Source organism: Talpa occidentalis, unplaced genomic scaffold (assembly GCF_014898055.3).
Source record: "Talpa occidentalis isolate TD23 unplaced genomic scaffold, MPIMG_talOcc4v2.1 talOcc4.3, whole genome shotgun sequence".
NCBI lineage: Eukaryota > Metazoa > Chordata > Mammalia > Eulipotyphla > Talpidae > Talpa > Talpa occidentalis.
In genome coordinates this window covers 25194167-25213596 of record NW_023603184.1, presented here as the reverse complement: position 1 = coordinate 25213596, position 19430 = coordinate 25194167, and the positions used below count along the sequence as shown (strand labels likewise).

The 19430-nt window shown below is 35.3% G+C and overlaps 1 protein-coding gene across 4 annotated transcripts in view; it reads left to right on the top strand.

Moving 5' to 3' along the window:
- STK33 (serine/threonine kinase 33) overlaps nucleotides 1–19430 on the top strand; it is a 152839-nt gene that overhangs the window by 123601 nt on the left and 9808 nt on the right. For all 4 annotated transcript variants that reach the window (XM_037522619.2, XM_054699365.1, XM_037522617.2 and 1 more), the window contains one exon: nucleotides 11338–11532. In XM_037522619.2, the coding sequence (XP_037378516.1) occupies nucleotides 11338–11532 (195 nt within the window). The remainder of the gene's footprint in view (nucleotides 1–11337; nucleotides 11533–19430) is intronic.

Sequence of the window (19430 nt, the reverse complement as noted above, 5' to 3'; positions counted from 1 at the left end):
AGTGACAGATAGTGTGTACTATATCAGACTATCCTAAGAAGTTCACTGTATAAAGTTTAGAATACTGACATTTTATAAACTTCTAAAAGGCAAAATTCTTTTCTTCTTAACCATTTGAAGTCTTACTTTCTATAATTCATATCCTCTGTTTGAAATAATCTAAATAGAACATTTTAGTTCTTTCAGTACTGTGCTGCTTTATAACTAGAGCTTATCTTTTGCAATACCGAACACATAGTAACATTTTCTTTCAAAGAGCTTTATTGGATAAAAAGTTTCTATAGTTTAGCCTATGTATTGTGCATTTTGAGACATGGTACAGATCTGAGAAGCATTCTGAGAAAAATAATAATTGTTTCTCTATGGACATTTAAGTGAATGGAACTTAAACATATTTTATAATCCATATTTCAGAAGGCAAAGATTAAATCTAAGGAAAAACAGCCAAGAAATGACTTTACTGCAAAGCAGCGGTTTGATGATGAATCCCATTGCCATGCGTGTGCCTGTTACCCCCTCGTATCTGTTTCTTCCCTTTTGTCCTCTTTAGTGTCAACAGTGGTTCAGGAGTTTGTTCAACTGCTCTTGGTATCAAGTCCCCTAGTGACAACTAACACCAAGAATTTCTATATTAACAAGTTTTCCATTTATTTTTATGCCTACATATTTAAGAACCACTTCTATAAATTAAGGAAACTTTTTTTTCCCCATGGCTTGTGAAATACTAGTTTTGAACTCTATCAGTATCATTTGTACACTATTATTGCTACTACTATTATTATTTTGGTGTCTGCCATATGTCAGGTTCTGTGCTAATATAATTAAGGACATATAGGAAGTTAGAATCTAGTAAAGGAAACATACCATGTAAATGTAAAAATATTTTAAAATATTTCTGAAATCACTTAAGAAATTGCAAAATGACCAGAGGCCCAGAGCTAAGCAAGTATGAAAGTGTGAAATCAGAAAGTTCAGTTCTTTTATTATTATTATTTTTTAAATTGAGGTAATGTTGTTTTATATCATTGTTAGTATTTTGGGAGTATAGGACTCCCTCCTTCAGGCGTTGGCTACTTCAGGTTGCAATAATGCACCCACCACCAAAGCACCCATGATCCCCCACCTTAGTCCATTGTGCTCTCTCCCCACCTTGCTCTCACCCCTCCCCCACCCTTTCCACTCTGGATTTCTCAGTTCTGTGTTAAATTTAACTAGTATATAAGATGCTTGAAAAATGAAGTGGGGAATGAGAATTTTAGAAAGGGAAAGAAAATTATGAGGGCACTTGAACCCCCATGCTAAAGAATTTTAACTTCTGCCTTCGGTAGTAGAGAGTAATTTTATACTTTTTGTAATGAAGGGCAAATGTTGATATAGCACATCAGTTTTGCAAGGTGCTTTATTTTAAGTGAAACAATAGTCATTTAGAAGTCTATATTGATATTAATGAGTATCTTCTGTGTTTAATCTATCAGTTACTATAGGAGTACAGAGATGAATGAAATATGATCCCTTTTGAGTAATAGATCACAAATTTCTTTCCAAAGGCAAAATAATCAAGGTAGAGGGTCTAATTTTAGGAGTCTTTCCTAATATATGATCAAGGCTCTTGTTTTCATTCATTAATTTACAAATTGTTATTTGAGTTTTGGTCATTAACTTTTGCCTTCTAGCCTTTAACATATACTCTTCATCAGATATGGAAATTTTCTGATGCCTAATTGTTGATTTTTTCTCTTCTTTAATATTTTCATCCTAAATATGTTAATACTTTTACCTTTAGTTTACTAAATTTAGTTATTCTCAAATTCTGAATTATCTTATGCTTATGAACATCCTATTAAGTCCCTGTTTAAAAGGTTTTCATAAAAATTATGTTAAGAAGTTCATAAACCAGGTCAGTTGGGGATTTACTTAATATTCAATGATTAATATATAATAGTTCTACAAATATTTACTGAATAATTACTATGTGCTGTGAAGAACAGGAGGGTGATTCTAGCAAAGTCCCTCTACAGAGCTTTCTCACAGCCTAGTAGAGGATTTAAAACAAAAATTCAGGCAGAGACTGTGCATATAGCGTGCATGTATGCATTTGGATGGAGAGAGAGGGGGAGAGAAGAGCGCGTGCGCACAAATAATATAGTGATTGTGCTATTTGGCTTTCAAGAAAAGAGGTTTTATTCCCTTTAGAGGATTGCAAAAACTAATTAAAGTAGAAGTAATATGTGATCTGGTTCTAAAAGAATGGATAAAAGTAGAAATTAATGCTGGAGTCAGGGTACGAAGAAGGAGGATTCTAGTTAGACCTTCACAAAAGCATAGAGACAGAAAAAATGTCAAGTATATTCAGAGAATAATTAGTATTTCTGTTTTTCTAGAACCTAGAAGACATGTAGTAGAAATTAAGAGATTTTTTTTCTCTAGGCCTTGATTAATGGAGATATTTTTCTCCATTAAGAGATATTTTTCTCGGGCCTCCGCTGGTGGTGCAGGCAGTTGAGTGCAGTGCTATGAAGCTATCTGTAGCCTCTGCAGTGCCGGTTCGATCCCAGCTGGCCCACGAGGGTCCCACATGGCGTGGCAGACCTCTCCTGTCTCGCCCGCTGCTCCCCTAAGCAGTGTATTTCATCAGTCTGCCTGTTCTGTTCCCCACTTTGTCTCTGGTGAATCCTCTCACCCTCCCGCACATCTTGCCTGTGCCCTGGTTCTTGTATAAATAATAAATAAATCTTTTAAAAAAAGATATTTTTCTCTAGACCTTGACTAATGGAGAGGACTATATACTTAACTTGTTTTACAATGTCTTTTTTTTTTATTTATACATCATTGTTCTTTTTTTTTTTTAAAAGATTTATTTATTTATTTATACAAGAACCAGGGTACAGGCCAATGCGCAGGAGGGTGAGAGGATTCACCAGGAACAGAGCAGGGAACAGAACAGGCAGACTTATGAAATACACAGCTGAGGGGAGCAGCGGGTGCGACAGGAGAGGTCTGCCACCCCATGTGGGACCCTTGCCTGGCCCGCCGGGATCAAAGCCGGCAGACAGCTTCACAGCGCAGCGCTCAACTGCCTGCACCACCAGGGAAGGCCCAAATTTTGCATTTCTATTCCACTTCTTTCACAGAATTTTATTCTAATATATATTTTTACTCAAAGCTTATTAATCACCCTATCATTTGTCTCATTTTTCAAAAGAAGTTCAAATTCACATTTTAACTTTTGTTTCTCTTTCCTGTGTTTCTAAGGCTCTAAATGTTTAAAAAATTTTCAAGAATAATCTATCATTATTTTTGTTAGTACACAAATAACTAAGTAAACATAATTAAATTTTTTCATAATTACATATAAAAAGTAAAGTAAGTAAAAAAGTAAAATTATATTATGAATGCTTCCTTTTAGTAACTGGCTAGGGCCTTATTTCTCTCCAAATAGTGCTTCTTATTATTAAAATGAGACTGTATTCAATATTAATTGTATTGGATATATGCTGGCCATATATGCTTTGTTTAATTGTTATACATATAGGTAACAAGAACTTCATGTAAATAAGTAGGTAGGAATTGAAGGCATTTTGACAGGCAGTTGAGTCACTCAGTTCTTAAATCTGAGTTACATTTCAAAAACCATTTTGTGCAGGAGAGTTCTATTTTCTCCACAACCTCACCAACATTTGTTGTTGCTAGTTTTTTTTTAATATGTGCCATTCTCACTGGTGTAAGATGGTATCTCATGGTAGTTTTGATTTGCATTTCACTGATTACAAGTGATGTTGAACATTTTTTCATATGTCTGTTGGCATGCATAGCAAGAATCTAGAAAACATAAATAAGGGACCAGGAAAAAGAATAGCTATAAGAAAGTAAAAATCAAAATCAACAAACAACTATGAACCAGAGACATTCTTTGGAGGGTGGGGGGCGGGGAGGGGAGGGATTGGGGTCAAAATAAGGGGGTTGCAATTGTATGGGGAATATAAAAAAAAAACATTTTGTGTAAGATCAGCTGGAGGCGATATTAAATTAGCAGAGACTACTACATCTTTTCTGAGGATTAAACCTGGATTAACTTAAAGAGAAACCTCATGATACACAATTCAGAGAATTGTGTGAGAAACTCTTGGGAAGATAATGGTATATTTGAGCTTGTATGTATGATGGGCTAGGCTGCAGCTAGGGCAGGAAGTCAACCCAAGATCCCCTTTTGCCTCTCTTCCTTTGCCCTGGCACACTGGTGCCTGTCCCCTCACAGGACTCTGAAATAATGTTCACAGTAGCACTGAAGCTCTATTTGAGTGAGAAGCTAAGGAAATGCACCATTTTTGGGCATTGACTTCCTACCTATTGGCTTCCAAACCCTAGGACAGGTGGGTTATAATTTCAGGAGTATCTCTGCCAAAGGTTGTTTCTCCTTGGAGGAGACTGATACGGATAAAACCTAAAACTGAGGAGTTGGTTGGTCGAGGCAGGCTTTTGGTCCCTTTATTTTTTCACCATATTCTTCCTTGAGATCCTGGGGCAGAGGCCTAGATCTAGCTTTAGAATCATGCCCTGTCCTCTCGAGGAGGAACTGAGATCACAAGCCAAGTTTCAAACACCATTGTAGAAGAAGAGAGTTTAGAATAGGCACTCAAAGAATTTAAAGGTAAAGAGAGTGAGCATACTAAAAAAATAAAGGGAAGATGTCAATAATATGAAGCAATAAGATGAAGTGATAAAACAGAATCATGTAGAACCATTTAGCTGTAATAGCTGAATTACAGGATACAATTATTTAGGATAAATAGTAAAATAGATGCAGCAGAAGACAAAGAACTAGATAATCAAATTGGAGAACTTTACAAAAGGAAACAGGAGATTAAAAAATTGAAAATAAAAAGTTAAGATATATGGAGTTGAAAATAAAAGTACCAAATCTGTGTAAAGGAGTTTCAGATATTTTGCTTTTAAAAAGAGAGAAGAGGAAATCGTTTAAGAAATAATGGAGATACATTTATCAGAATTAAAGAAGAAGAAAAACTTGACTTTAAAATGGATGATAGGGGCCTCCCCTAGTGGCACAGGTGGTTGAGCACAGTGCTGTGAAGCTGTCCGCAGCCTCTGCAGCGTTGGTTCGATCCCGGCCAGCTGGCGAGGATCCCACATGGTGCGGCAGACCTCTCCTGTATCACCCGCTGCACCCCTCAGCAGTGTATTTCGTCAGTCTGCCTGTTCCGTTCCCCACTCTGTCTCTGGTGAATCCTCTCACCCTCCCGTGAATCTGGCCTATACCCCGGTTCTTGTATAATAAATAAATAAATAAATCTTAAAAAAAAATAAAACAGATGATAGGCTGCCAAGTATGAGAGAAAATGTAAAAAGAAAAAAGCTGACAAATATGATGAAATTTAAGAACATTAAAAACAAAGTTTTAAATGCTCCCAGAAAAAAAGAACAAGTCAGATTTAAAAAAAAAATGAATCACATTGACATCTTATTTTTCAGCAACAAAATTGGATGAAAGAATAAACAAAGTAATATCCTGAAAATATTAAAGGGAAAGGGACTTTAAACTTAGAATTTTATATACCCTGATTTCTCTGTGACTGCTATCCATGGGACACTTTTAGGTCACCAGTCTCTGGTGTCCATAGAACTTATACTTGTAGTCCCACGGGACTATATATATATATATATATATATTTGCATAGTTTTTATTTTTTTTTAAATAATAAATTTTATTTTTATATTCCCCATACAATTGCAGCCCCCCCATTCTGACCCCAATCCCTCCCTCCCGCCCCCGCCCCCTAAAAGTGTCTCTGGTTCATAGTTTTTTGTTGATTTTGATTTTCACTTTCTTATAGTTATTCATTTTCCTGGTCCCTTATTTAAGTTTTCTAGATTCCTGCTATGAGTGAGACCATACGGTATTTTTCTTTTTCTTTTTGGCTTATTTCGCTGAGCATGATCCCTTCCAGCGCCATCCATGTTGCTGCAAATTGCATGTGTTTATCTTTTTTGAATGCTGAGTAATATTCCATGGTATATATGTACCACATCTTCTTGATCCAGTCATCTATTTTTGGGCATTTGGGTTGTTTCCAAAGCTTAGCTATTGTAAACAGTGCTGCTATAAACATAGGGGTGCAGGTGTTCTTTGGAATTGATGTTTCTGTGTTCTTTGGGTAAATACCTAGGAGTGGAATTGCTGGATCATATGGAAGCTCTATGTTTAGTAGGTCCAGAAATCTCCACACAGCTCTCCAGAGTGGTTGGACCAGTTTGCACTCCCACCAACAGTGCAGAAGAGTTCCTTTTTCTCCACACCCTCGCCAACATTTGTTGTTGCTAGTTTTTTTAATATGTGCCATTCTCACTGGTGTAAGATGGTATCTCATGGTAGTTTTGATTTGCATTTCCCTGATGACAAGTGATGTTGAACATTTTTTCATATGCCTGTTGGCCATTTGCATTTCCTCTTCAGAGAAGTTTCTTTTTAGCTCTTCTGCCCATTTTTTGACTGGATTATTTTCTTTGTTGTTGTTGAGTCTCATCAGCTCTTTGCAGATTTTGTGATCAGTCCTTTATCATTAATGTTGGGTGCAAAAATGTTCTCCCAGTTAGTGGGGTTTCTCTTTGTTTTTGTTATTGTCTCTTTTGCTGTGCAGAAGCTCTTTAATTTGATGTAGTCCCAGCTTTTATCTTTGCCTTCACTATCACTGCTTTGGGTGATGTGTCTGTAAAGATGTCTTTGATGTGCAAATCACGTAGTGTTTCACCTATATTTCCTTCTATATATTTTATGGTTTCAGGTCTTATGTCTAGTTCTTTAATCCATTTTGAGTTGATTTTTGTGTATGGTGTGAGGTAGTGGTCAAGCTTCATTCTTTTGCATGTAGCGACCCAGTTTTCCCAGCACCATTTATTGAACAAACTTTCTTTGCTCCAATGCATAGTCTTTGCTCCTTTGTCAAAGATTAGTTGACCATAAATCTGTGGGTTGATTTCTGGATTTTCTATTCAATTCCATTGGTCTGTATGTCTGTTCTTGTTCCAATACCATATTTGCATAGTTTTTAAACTGCTACTTGAGGGTCTGGTTTCTAATCATCCTAAAACTAGGTGCTGAGTGAGATTTTCTTCTTTGAGACACTGACAATTCTTGGCAAACCTCAATTATTGGGAGCTACTAAAAATAAAATAAATAATCACAAAGATTTGAGAGATAACCAGGATCTAAACCAGGGTTGACCAATAAGGTTCATCTTCTACACAATACTACTTTCTCAAGACTGAGAGAAGTAGCCCTTTTATGCATAGAAAGTGACGCAGAGAGTCATGGAAAATGAAAATTCAGAGGAACATGTTCCATGAAAGGACAAGGCATAACCTAAGAAAAAAAAGTCCTTAATGAAATGGAGATAACTGATTTGCTGATAGTTCAAAAAAGGATAAGTGCACCTGACGACAGGACAATAGAATTCACCCAATCACAGCGCAAAAAGAAACAAAAAAAGGAAAAAAGTCAATTTAGTTTAAAGGACATATGACCATCAAGCACAACATCATTTGCATTATAGGGTCTCAGAAGGAGAAGAGCAAGAAAGGGAGCAGAAAGTTTAACTGAAGAAATAATGGCCAAAAACTTCCCTAAGCTAGGAATTAAGACATACAGATCTAGGAAACTCAGAGAGTTCTAAATTAGAGGAAACCAAAAAAGCCCAGACCAAGATACATTATAATTAAATAAAAATGTCAAAAATTAAAGGTTGAAAGAGAATCTTAAAAACGAGAAAAACAATTATATTTATGGGGACCCCTATGGATACTATTAGCAGGTTTTTCAGCAGGAATTTTGTAGGCCTGAAGAAAGGAAAGTGGCACAATATATTTAATGTGTGGCAAAAAAAATATTTCTGATAAAAAATTCCCAGCAAACTTATCATCCAGAATTGAAGGAATCATTAAGAGTTGGGACAAACAAAAGCTAAGACGTCCATCACCACAAGATCAGCTTTACCAGAAATGTTAAAATGACTCCCTTAAGCTGAAGCAAAAGGCACTCATTAGTAACAGGAAAACATGAAAGTATAACTTTCCCTAAAAAAGGTAATGTGTAGTAAAATTCACAATAATCCAGTATCATAAAGGTGCTGGAGTAATCATTTGTAAAGATATAATGAAGACTTTCAAAAAGTAATTAAAATAACTATAACTACATTGATTTTAAAGGATATATAAGACAAAAAGATGTAAATTATGACATTAAAAACAAAATGTGGGGGGAGAGTGAAAATATAAAGCTTTAGAATGTGTTCAAAGTTGTTATCTACTTAAAATAGGCTGTTATAAATATAAGTTTTTATATGAGACTCATGGTAACCATAAAGCAAAAGCTTATGGTAAAAACACAAAAGATAGGGGGAAGGAATCTAAGCACACCATTATAGAAAATCATCAAATTACCAAGAAAGAGAATTAAGAGAAGAAACAGAAGAACTACAAAACAGCCAGAAATCAATGAACAGAATGGCAATAAATACATACCGATCAATAAATTTTAATGTAAATAGACCATATTCCACAATCAAAAGCTATAGTAAGTTGAGTGGATTAAAACACGATCCATCTATGTGCTGCCTACAAGATAAATAGGTGCAGCCACTGTGGAAAACAGTATGGTGGTGTCTCAAAAAATTAAAAATAGGGTTATCATATTATCCAGGAATCCCACTTCTAGGTATTTATCCAAAGAAGAGTAAACCCAAGAAACACCAAAGAAAGGATAAAGATAACTCAAATAGATGTATGTGACCCTATGTTCATTGCAGCATTGTTTACAATAGCTAAGGTATGGAAACAACCTAAGTGTCCATCAACAGATGACTGAACAAAGAAAATGTGGTATATACAGCAGATCTTTGAATAATGCCATTTCATTCAGTCTTATCTTGTATAACCTTTTTAAGGGGAAGAAAAAGAATCCCCGCTGATGATGTTGAATGAAAAGGAAACAATTCAGGGGCCTGGTTTCATTATGCAGACTTTCCTTAAAGTCACAGTTTCTAAGGACCTATCCATGCTAGGCAAGGACTTACTGTGTATCCAATGATGATTATTTAACTGTAAAGAAAAAGAAACTCTGAATTGATCCAAATATACTTTGGCTGGAGCATGATTAATTGTGGTATGTTATAATAACATAACATTTTATTGTGAATTACCTCAGGAAATTCTTTAACATCAAGTTTTTTTGTGGGCATCATTTTTTTCTGAATGTAGCTTCCTCATATTTTCATTATTTTTATTTTGTTTTTTTAATTAAATATTTTATGTTATATAATTCTTACATCTTTTTTCATCTTTGCACAATGTATGCATTTTCATTTTGGTTATATTCCCCATACAATTGCACCCCCCCCTTATTTTGACTCTAGTCCTTCCTTTCCCCTCTCCCTCACCCCCCACCCCCTCCAGTGTGTCTCTGGTTTGTAGTTGCTTGTTGATTTTGATTTTTACTTTGTATTGATTAGTCTTTTTCCTGGTCTCTTATTTAGGTTTTCTAAATTTCTGCTATGAGTGAGACCATCCGGTATTTTTCTTTTTCTTTCTGATTTATTTCCCTGAGCATGATCCCTTCTAGCTTGTTTTATGTCCTTTGTTGTTTTTTGAAATTCCGTTAGTATAGCCAGACTGTTACCCTGCTTTCCTCTTCTGTCAAGTTCTGCAACTCCACTGAGTTGGGCTCCTTTCAGGGTTTTGTTGTTGTTGTTCTGGTATTTTTATTGTGTTCTTGTGTCTCCTCGTTTTTTTATTTTGTATGGGTTTTAGTAAGGATACTTTTTCAACAGTTGTTTTTGTGCTTATTGGAGTACTTGGGGGACTGGTATTGGCGAGGAGTGGTAGGTGTAAGAGACGACTAGGGCAATAGGCATCAAACAATCATCTCTAGCAGACTCAGGAATTTGAAATTCCTCTTGTAAAGTGTTTGTGGGGTGACAGGTGCTTTAGATATCTCAGTCTGGTGTAGGGGTGGCAGTGTTTTGAATGTCACAGCCTGTGCATCCCCCATCAGGTGCAGTTCTGGGGTTTAGGAGCCCAGGTATTGGCATGTGTACAAGTTAACAGCTCTAGGAAGCTCTGCACCACAGTCCCTCTTTCCCTTATGGGTTGATAATACTTTAAAGAAAGTTCACTTCCTACTCCTTTCAGTGGGGCTGATGCTCCTTTTGTATATACTTATAATCAATTTTTCCCTTGGGGGTTTTTCAATTTGTTTTGCAACAGTTTTGTTGTGCACTGTAGAGGAGGCAAGCTGGAGGTCTTCACTGCCACCATCTTGCTGGACTAGAATATAAGATCTTCTCTGATATAGAATGAAATAGGAGAAATAAAGACAAATAATAGCACGATGATCTTCATTTAGTTATTACCACTTCATACTTGCGTGTTTGTGTCTTTAACCATGAATATATTAAACTATAAATTCTCAGCAGCGAATTTAAGTGGTTGCTCTTAAAGTACCGTGCATAGTATTCTGTCACTGATGCTTAATACTTCACCCACACACCAAATTAATTTAAATTCTCTCCATATCTGTACCTATATCTGAACTGCCATTTTAATCTAAATGTGATTCTTATTTCTCAGCCAAACTCTGCTGTCTGAATTGGAATGAAATATTTAAGTTATATGCAGTCTAAAAGGAGCCATTTGAGGCTGCGTTCATGTAGTTATTTGTTGGCATATTAAATGGAACATTATTTTTGAGAAAATATAGCTAATATAAAATGGTCGATTTTTGTAATTTCTAGTATATCTGAATTTAACAACAGACTATATTGAATCCATTATAATTGAATGGCCACATTATATCTAAATCTTCTAGTCAACTAAGGGCCATCAAATCAAACATGTGTATTCTGGGGCACAGCACTTAACAATCAACTAAATTTAGATTTTTTAAAACTAGATATTTTAATGTTATATAGGCTTGCCTTTAATGTTGTACCCATTTGGGGCAACTTCTTTCATTCTTCAGCTTCCCTACTAGTTTTCTAAGTATAACTCTATAAAGGGGGGGTCTTTGGATTCCAGGGAAATGCTATATCAAGTTTCTTTTCACAAGCATACCAAATTATTCTTTCAAACCTTGATACTTCCCCCTAAACTTTGACTTGTTGTAAATGATATTAGTCAAGAAGTGTGAATCATATCAGCACCAGGAATATGCCCCACAGCTTCAGAAGTTTTGCTATTTATTTAACAGGATATAATTTGTCATGTGACTTACTGAACTTAGAGGAATATATTACTAAAAGATATATTTTCAATTTTTGTTGTTAATAATAGGGGAAAACACTTTCTTCAGCAAGAACTAATGTGTTAGAAATGATGAAAGAATGGAAAAATAACCCAGAAAGTGACGAGGAATGTACAACAGATCAAAAGAGCTGCAGCTGGTCCATTCAAGAAAACTTGAAAGGTTACCAACTCAGCAAAGAGGTCCCATTCAGCGCTACTTCAGAGGAAGGGGAGGAAAAACAGGTAGGAATAACAAGTAAAACCAACAGAAGGAAGAGTTGATTATTTCTCTAAAATATAAAATACCCTCAAAGCTTTTGGGACTTTTTTTTTTTTTTTTTTTTTTTGCAGTTCTCCTTTTTGTGGTCTGTTTGCAAAGAACCTGCATGATAAAGCAAGTAAAGTCTTTCTCAGAATTCACAATTTAACAATGTCACTTCCACGTTTAAGAGTTGTAATTATATAGTACAGGGATCTACAAATTTTTCTGAAATTTACTAAGGAACACTTAGTAAATGTTTTAGACTTTGTGGGCCTAAATACTCTCTGTCACAACTTCACAACTCTGATGCCAAAGTGTGAAAATAACCATAGACAACAAATGAATGAGCATGGCCTTTCATTTATTTACAAAAGTAAGTTTTGTACCAGGTTTGGTCCATGGGTCAAAATTAATAATTTTTGTAGTTTACCAGGCTATACAGTTTGGAAAGGGCTTATGAATTTATTAGAAAAAGACTAATTATATTATCCAGTTATTTGTTTCTAATTTTATAACAAACTATATAGGCTTATCATTTTGCCTTATTAGATATGTATATAGTTTTATTCTTTTTGGTGAATAAAATTTAGCAACATTTTGATTAATTCTAGATTGTATTCTGTTAACCAACTATCCTGAGAATTTACTCAAACCCTTTTATTCTTTTGGTTCTAGTTTCCTATGTGTTTGCTCTCTTTCTTGCCTTAAAATCTAATGAACATATTTTAGTTCTTTAATTGAGTATCTGGGCTGCCCGTACTTCCCTTTGTGATGTGTTGCTACTTTTTGCAACTTTTGAGGCTTAGAGATAAAGACAGAGAAAGTTAATCCTGCCATTTTATACACACACATCAATATGCACACACAATGCACATTCATATACCATACATGCATAAGTACACACACATATACATACATTTTGCACACATACATGTACTTATGTATTAAAAATACATATACATGCATGCATGCACATTTTCTTTTCTAGTCTTGAATTATGTTTGTCACTGACTCACATGAAACGACCATGTGAACCAAATGTTTTGGTCTTCCATCTCCTTGTCCATTGCTCTGTCACACTTCTCTCCCTCCCCTGTAGTCACAATGATGGGATTTGCTACTTCCAATTAGGGCAAAGAAGAATTGGAATTTGAGGTGTTTATAGGTGCCAGAACTGTATCCACTGGGTTGAGATAATAAAAATATAGATTTCTGCTCATCAGTAGGAGGAACTTTATCACAATGAGCACTCCCCTGCTGTAGATTAGGCTCGACTGTGGGTAGTAAATGCCACCTCCCAATCCCAGAAGTGTTCAGGTAGACTGTGGAAAGCTACTCATTATACATGCTATAGCAGAAACTCCGCCAATGGGTAGGAATTGTCACTGTATGTTCTCTAAGAAACTTTCCCATGCTTAGGTTTTAGCTATGACATAATGGAAGGAATACCTCATCTTGTTTGGGAATTTTTCTAAAAAAAGGCTTTAAAACCCTTAAGTAAATGATTTCTCATACATTTAAAATATTTTTTCATGAAAGTTTAAAAACATATATTACTTTGTTAATTGTATTGAAGTTGAGTTTATGTTAATTTTTTTCTTTCAAATTTTCATTAACAGAAAATAGTGGAGTATAAAGTTCTAAAGTAATAACTGAAAATAGGGTTGGCCATTTACTCTTGAATCCACACAGGATTTTTATCATAATTAATGTTCTTAAGCGTGAAATTTTAATTTTATTGAAATTACTCTATGAACATTGAAATATTTCCCATGGGAGAAATTTTGTTTGTTAAAATTAGACTATATGGACAAATTGATGTGATAATATAAATAATTTATATCTACTAAGTTAAGGAAATGTGTATGATTCTTTCTCCATTAAAATATTTGAGGTTTGACTTTAATTTAAATGGAAATCTCCCAGCAGTCCTACTTTCCACTGTATCATTGTACTCTTTTGGAGAATCTCATAAATCTACTTAGAGCTCCTGATATTGTATTTTCAAATGCTGGGATAATCACCCTTTTTAGATAAGTGACAAGCTCTTGGAAAACTAGGAGAAAAAATGAGAATCCAATAAAAACAACACTAAAGACACTTGAACTAAGCACTTTCCTCTTTCCCTGAATAACTGTCCCTTAATACCAAATGCTCTGAAGTTCGTGTGAAAGTACAGTATATGTTTCATCGTTCACGCGTGGACTGAGGTATCACACCACACTTTTTCAAACTTGTTTTTAATTAGTTGGTATTTGCAATGTTCTTTTTTTTTTCTTTTCATTTCCAACTTTTAGCCTATTTTAAGTAAATTGTGTTATTTGAGGATAGTAATGTTCACTCATGTATATCTTGAGTTTTATAGGCTGAGCACATCTAGATAATGTTTTGTTTTAGTAATTCTCTTAAGTCCCTAAAATGGGTTCTTAATTTATTCTATCAAATAGACTCAAGACTCCATCAATAGCATATACTCATCTTCAAATGAGACACTGAGCAGGCTGGTGCTTGTTGCAATAGCACACCTTCTAACATTAGGACCTCCATGATTTCTGATAGTAATACAATACTTTCATTATTTATATAACTCAGAAAACAATTGAAGAGAAATGAATATCTGTAATTAGAATGCACCTCCACATAAATTTGGAGGGAGGAACTAGAAACTTTGGATGTTATATAAATATATTTGCATTGCGGAATTCTTGCTCCATAACAGAGAAACTCCTTAGTTGCTGGGTCATATGGTAATATCTGTTTTTAGTAGTTTGAGAAATCTCCATACAATTTTCCATAGTGGCTGGACCAATCTACATTGCTACCAACAGCACACCAAAGTTCCCTTGCACCATACCCTCACCTGCATTTATTGCTTCTGGGTTTTTTGATAGGGCAGTTCTCATGGGAGTGAGGTGTTATCTCATCATGGTTTTGACTTGCATTTCCCTGATGATGTTTGATGCTGAACATTTTTTCATATGCCTGTTGGCCATCTTTATGTCCTCTTTGGAGAAATGCCTATTTAACTCCTCTGCCCATTTTTTTTTTTTAAATAAGGGCTTGTAGTCTTTTTTTTTTTTTTTTTAAGATTTGTTTATTTATTTATGCAAGCACTGGGTATAGTCAGAAGCGCAGGAGGGTGAGAGAATTCACCAGAGCCAGAGCGGAGAGCAGAACAGGCAGACTGACAAAGTACACTGCTGAGGGGAGCAGTGGGCGCGGCAGGAGAGGTCTGCGCGCCATGTGGGACCCTCGCTTGGCAGCTGGCGATCGAACCGGTGCTACAGAGGCTACAGGCAGCTTTGCAACCCAGCGCTCAACCACTGCACCACTGGGGAGGCCCTGCCCATTTTGTTAATATTGGTTTCTTTGTTTTCTTTTTATTGAGTTGTATGAGTTCTTTGTAGATCTTGGATATTAACTCCTTGTTGGATGTATGATGTGCAAATGCTTTCTTCCACTCAGTAGGATGTCTTTTTGTTTTAATGATAGTTTCTTTTGTTGTACAGAAGCTTTTTACTTCAATGTAGTGCCATTTGTTTATTTTTCCTTTTGTTTTTGTTACCATTGGATTTGAGTCCCCAAAGATGACACTGAAGCCAATGTCATGGAGTGTTTTGCTACATTTCCTCTTTGTATTTTGTGGTATCTAGTCTTACATTCAAGTCTTTAATCTATTTTGAATTGATTTTTGTGTTTGGTGTGAGAGAATGATCTAGTTTCATTTTTTTTTTCTATTTGTGGCTCCACTTTTCCCAGTACCATTTGTTGGAGACTTTTCTTTCTTCATTGTGTGCTCTTGGCTCCTTTGTTGTAAACAAACTATTGATATTAGTGAGGATTTATTTCTGGGCTCTCAATTCTATCCTGTTGGTCTGTGTGTCTGTTTTTATTCTAGTGCCATACTGTTCTGATTACTGTAATTTTGTAGTATAGTTTGTAGTTAGGGCACATAATACCTTAATTCCTCTTTTTTTGTCAAGATTGCATTGACTATGCATGGTCTTTTATGGTTCCATATAAAGTTCAGTGATGTTTACTCTATTTCCTTGAAGAATTTCAGCAAAACTTTGATCGGGATTGCATTGAATCTATATATTATTTTGAGTGAGATGGACATTTTAACAATGTTAATTCTTCTAATTTAATGAATAACCTCTTTTGTTAGGTTTACTCCAAGGTACTTAACTTTTTGATGCTACTGTAAATGGGATTGTTTTCTTAATTTCTTTCTCTTCTAGTTCATGATTTGCATATAGGAGTACAAAAGATTTTCAGGTCCTGTTGTGGGGTTCATAGAGGATCTTCCAGGACCTGCAGCAGTAGGGTTGTTTGCCATTTCTGCTCTGCTGCTTTTGGGGCCTACAAGGAGCCTGAGGCTCTCCTCACCCACCTGAGATACCTGCTTGGCCCATTCCAAACTTAAATTATATTTTGAACACAGTCTTGAATATGCTTAGTGAAAGTTGAAGATTTTTGTGATTATTTTCTTGACCAAAAATATGGTCTTACAAAATCACAAGAGATGGTACATATAGCAGGTATTTTAGGCTAGACATTATAAAGGCAAGGTGACTTAGAAATCTTGAAATGCTATTTTGATCAATAAAATATTTATGTTGCAGTTTTTCCAAATATAATGTTTGAATTTAACATTGAAATGAAACAGTTTAACTAGAATTATGTTGATTTGTTTCTATGAGGAAAATGCCAGGTTTTCTTTGTATTTCAGTTGAAGATGATAACATTTTCTTTTCTTAAGAAATGAAATATTAGCTTTCTGAGACCATGTGAATTATATGCAAATTTGTCAGTGCTTCCACAATCTTGGCACACTGTTGCACTCCAGTAATGAATTATTATACTCTGGCATATGGGCCCAAGCACTGTATTTAAAATATCATAATGGGGCCTCCCCAGTGGCGCAGCGGTTGAGCGCTGGGCTGCAAAGCTACCCGCAGCCTCTGCAGCGCCAGTTCAATCCCCAGCCACTGGGCGAGGGTCCCACATGGTCTCTCCTGGAGCACCCGCTGCTTCCCTCAGCAGTGCATTTCATCGGTCTGCCTGTTCTGTTCCCCGCTCTGGTGAATTCTCTTCTGCGTTTCTGACTGTACCCAGTGCTTCTATAAACAAATAAATAAATCTTAAAAAAAAAATCATAATGTTTGCACAAGCTGTGGACCCATACTGTGTGGATTCAAATTCTGATTTCACCCCCTACAAGCTTTATGACTTTGGGCAAGTTTTAGGTCTCTGTTTTCTCCCCTATAAAATGGGAATAATAATGACATCTACCAATGAATACATGAAATCATACATGTGACACTCTACAAATGGTAAGCACTCATTAATGTTAGCTATTATTATTTGTATTATAATATTGCTAAAGAACTATTACAGAATATTGCTAAAATTGCATATTTTTTTCTTGCCTGCTTGAAGACTTCTTTGTGTATAGGTTTAGGAATAAATTAATGAAAAAAACTAAGAAATGTCATTTTCAAATGCATCTTCATTTGCCTCTGAGTTTGGTGAGGTACCAGGGAACATGGTACATTGGATTATTTTTCCTGCTTCTTTAATGCCTCTCTGTAAATAATTTTTACAGTCATATTCTTGACCATGTAGCTTTGCAGTTATAAATAAATAGATGAAGGATATTACCTTGCCTCACTAATGTTGCTCTCAGCTTACTTTGATTGTTAAATATGTGATATAAGCAGAGGCCTTTCAAGTGGTTGTAGATTTAACTTGCTGTCTTATATTTCTGCAACTTGTCATGAGAACATACCTGCAGAGAGCCATAGTTCCTGGAATTATGAAGAGTTGAGGTATTGACTTGAACCCAATACAAAACTTCAAGTTTAGCCTGGCATCGTCAAGTCCTACAGCTAATTGAGAAAAAAATAACATTTATTGTTGCAAGATACTGAGGGTTTTACAGTTGTTTTCATGTAATTATACAAAAAAGTTAACATAACAAGCTGAAACTATTGTACTATCCTTGGCCTGCTCTTTGTTTTCTTTTTATTGAGTTGTATGAGTTCTTGTTATGTTAACTTTTTTGTATCACAGGCCTGTACTATCCTGTGCCAAGAGGCACAGGTATGAAATGGCCTGTTTGCAAGGTTGAAAAGGCCCCTGACTGGGTTCAGGCAACTTAGATTTTGGGACAATTGTTACCATTAATTAATAAGAATATCTCATTACAATTTAACTATTTGTGTAAACAAAAAGGTTTATATCGAATGCTTGCTTTCCTTTGGGGAATCTGGTATTTTGGTAAGTGCTAGGCTACCTGTTTGACCAATTGTCAATACAAATTGTGGGTGCTAAGTCTGTAAAAGCTTCCCTGATTGGCAACATTTCTCATGTATTGTTACAACTCTTAGCTGGGGTAACTAAGTGTATCTTATGTGACTTTTGGGAGTATACTTTGAAATTGAACTTAGTTTCCCTTGGATTTTGCCTGAGGTACCTTTTCTCTTTGCTTTGCATCCTTTTATTTTATTAAATCATACAATGAGTACAACTACATGTGGAGGTCCATGAGTTCTCCTAATGAACCATGGAAACTGGGAGCGGGGTGGTGGTGGTGCTTGGTGCAGCTATGTTTGGGGACCACCCAAACATAGTAGTGCAATCACAGCAATATCCAACAATACAGATACAAATAATTAATTGTGTTAATATTGATCTTAACCTGTTGTTCTTTGATCTAATGCTATTTGTAATGCTAGTTACTTGTTTGGATTTATAGTCTTACATAAACAACAAGACTTTTGTCCCTATTTCTGTCACCACTAGAACCTCCTGTATAAGGCTTAGGTTCAGCCTACCAAGACTCCCATAATTGAAGGGGAGGTGTATTAGTGGAAACTTTTAAATCATTCCCCTACATCTCTGAAGTCTGACTTTTGTGCAGTTCCCCTTAGGGACTGTAGTTGTTAGGATTTGCTATATAGATCCTGTTCCCTATGGAGAACCAACTCATTGGGTAAGGTTATAATAACTGTTGCTTCAATTCCAAATGTGTGAATTTGGGGCCATTCATTTTTTATCCTGCCTTCATGCTATAATTTTCACATCTGTGTCATAACTATGTAAGTATCAACCCTAGTAAACAATCTTACAAATTTAATATAGTCACATGTATTTCCAAGGAATTAAGTAGAAAAAAGTCTTTTATATTTGTTCAAATAGTTATGATTTCTAGTGCTCTTCTTTTTTTTTTCTTTTTGTGAAAATCCAAGTTTCTATATGATATCATTTTCCTTGAGCCTGATAAATTTTTATGGGATTTCTTTTATTTCATATCTGCTAATGATTAATCTGCTTAGTTTTCTTTTATCTGAAAATGTCTTTATTTTTGAAGGATATTTTCTCTGTTTACAGAGTGTCATTTTTCTCTCTATTTTTTCAGCAGTTTGTTAGTGACATTGCTATGCATGTTATTCATATTTATCCTGTTTCCCAAATTTCTTGAACATATAAATTTGTGTCTTCTGTCAATTTTGGGAAATTTGTCATTTTTTTTTCTAACACTCTACTCACATGCTTTACAATTTGATATTGTTCTGTAGATCCCTGAGACTGTTCATTTTTTTCTTTTCTTTATACTTTAAAAAGACAGGTTTACTAGGAAAAGGGAAAAAGAGAGGCACAGGTATGCAGAAGAGCTGATATTAATTTTTTGCATTCTGTTCTTGAAATTGAATACTTTCCATTAATCTGTCTTCAGGTATACTCTGTCTTCTGTAATCTTTAAAGTTGATATTAAGAAAGTGAATCCATAAATATGTAAGATAATCATGATCAAGTATGTGGTGTATTCTGGAAATGTAAGTTTGCACTCTAATTAACTTCCAGAATCAACCAA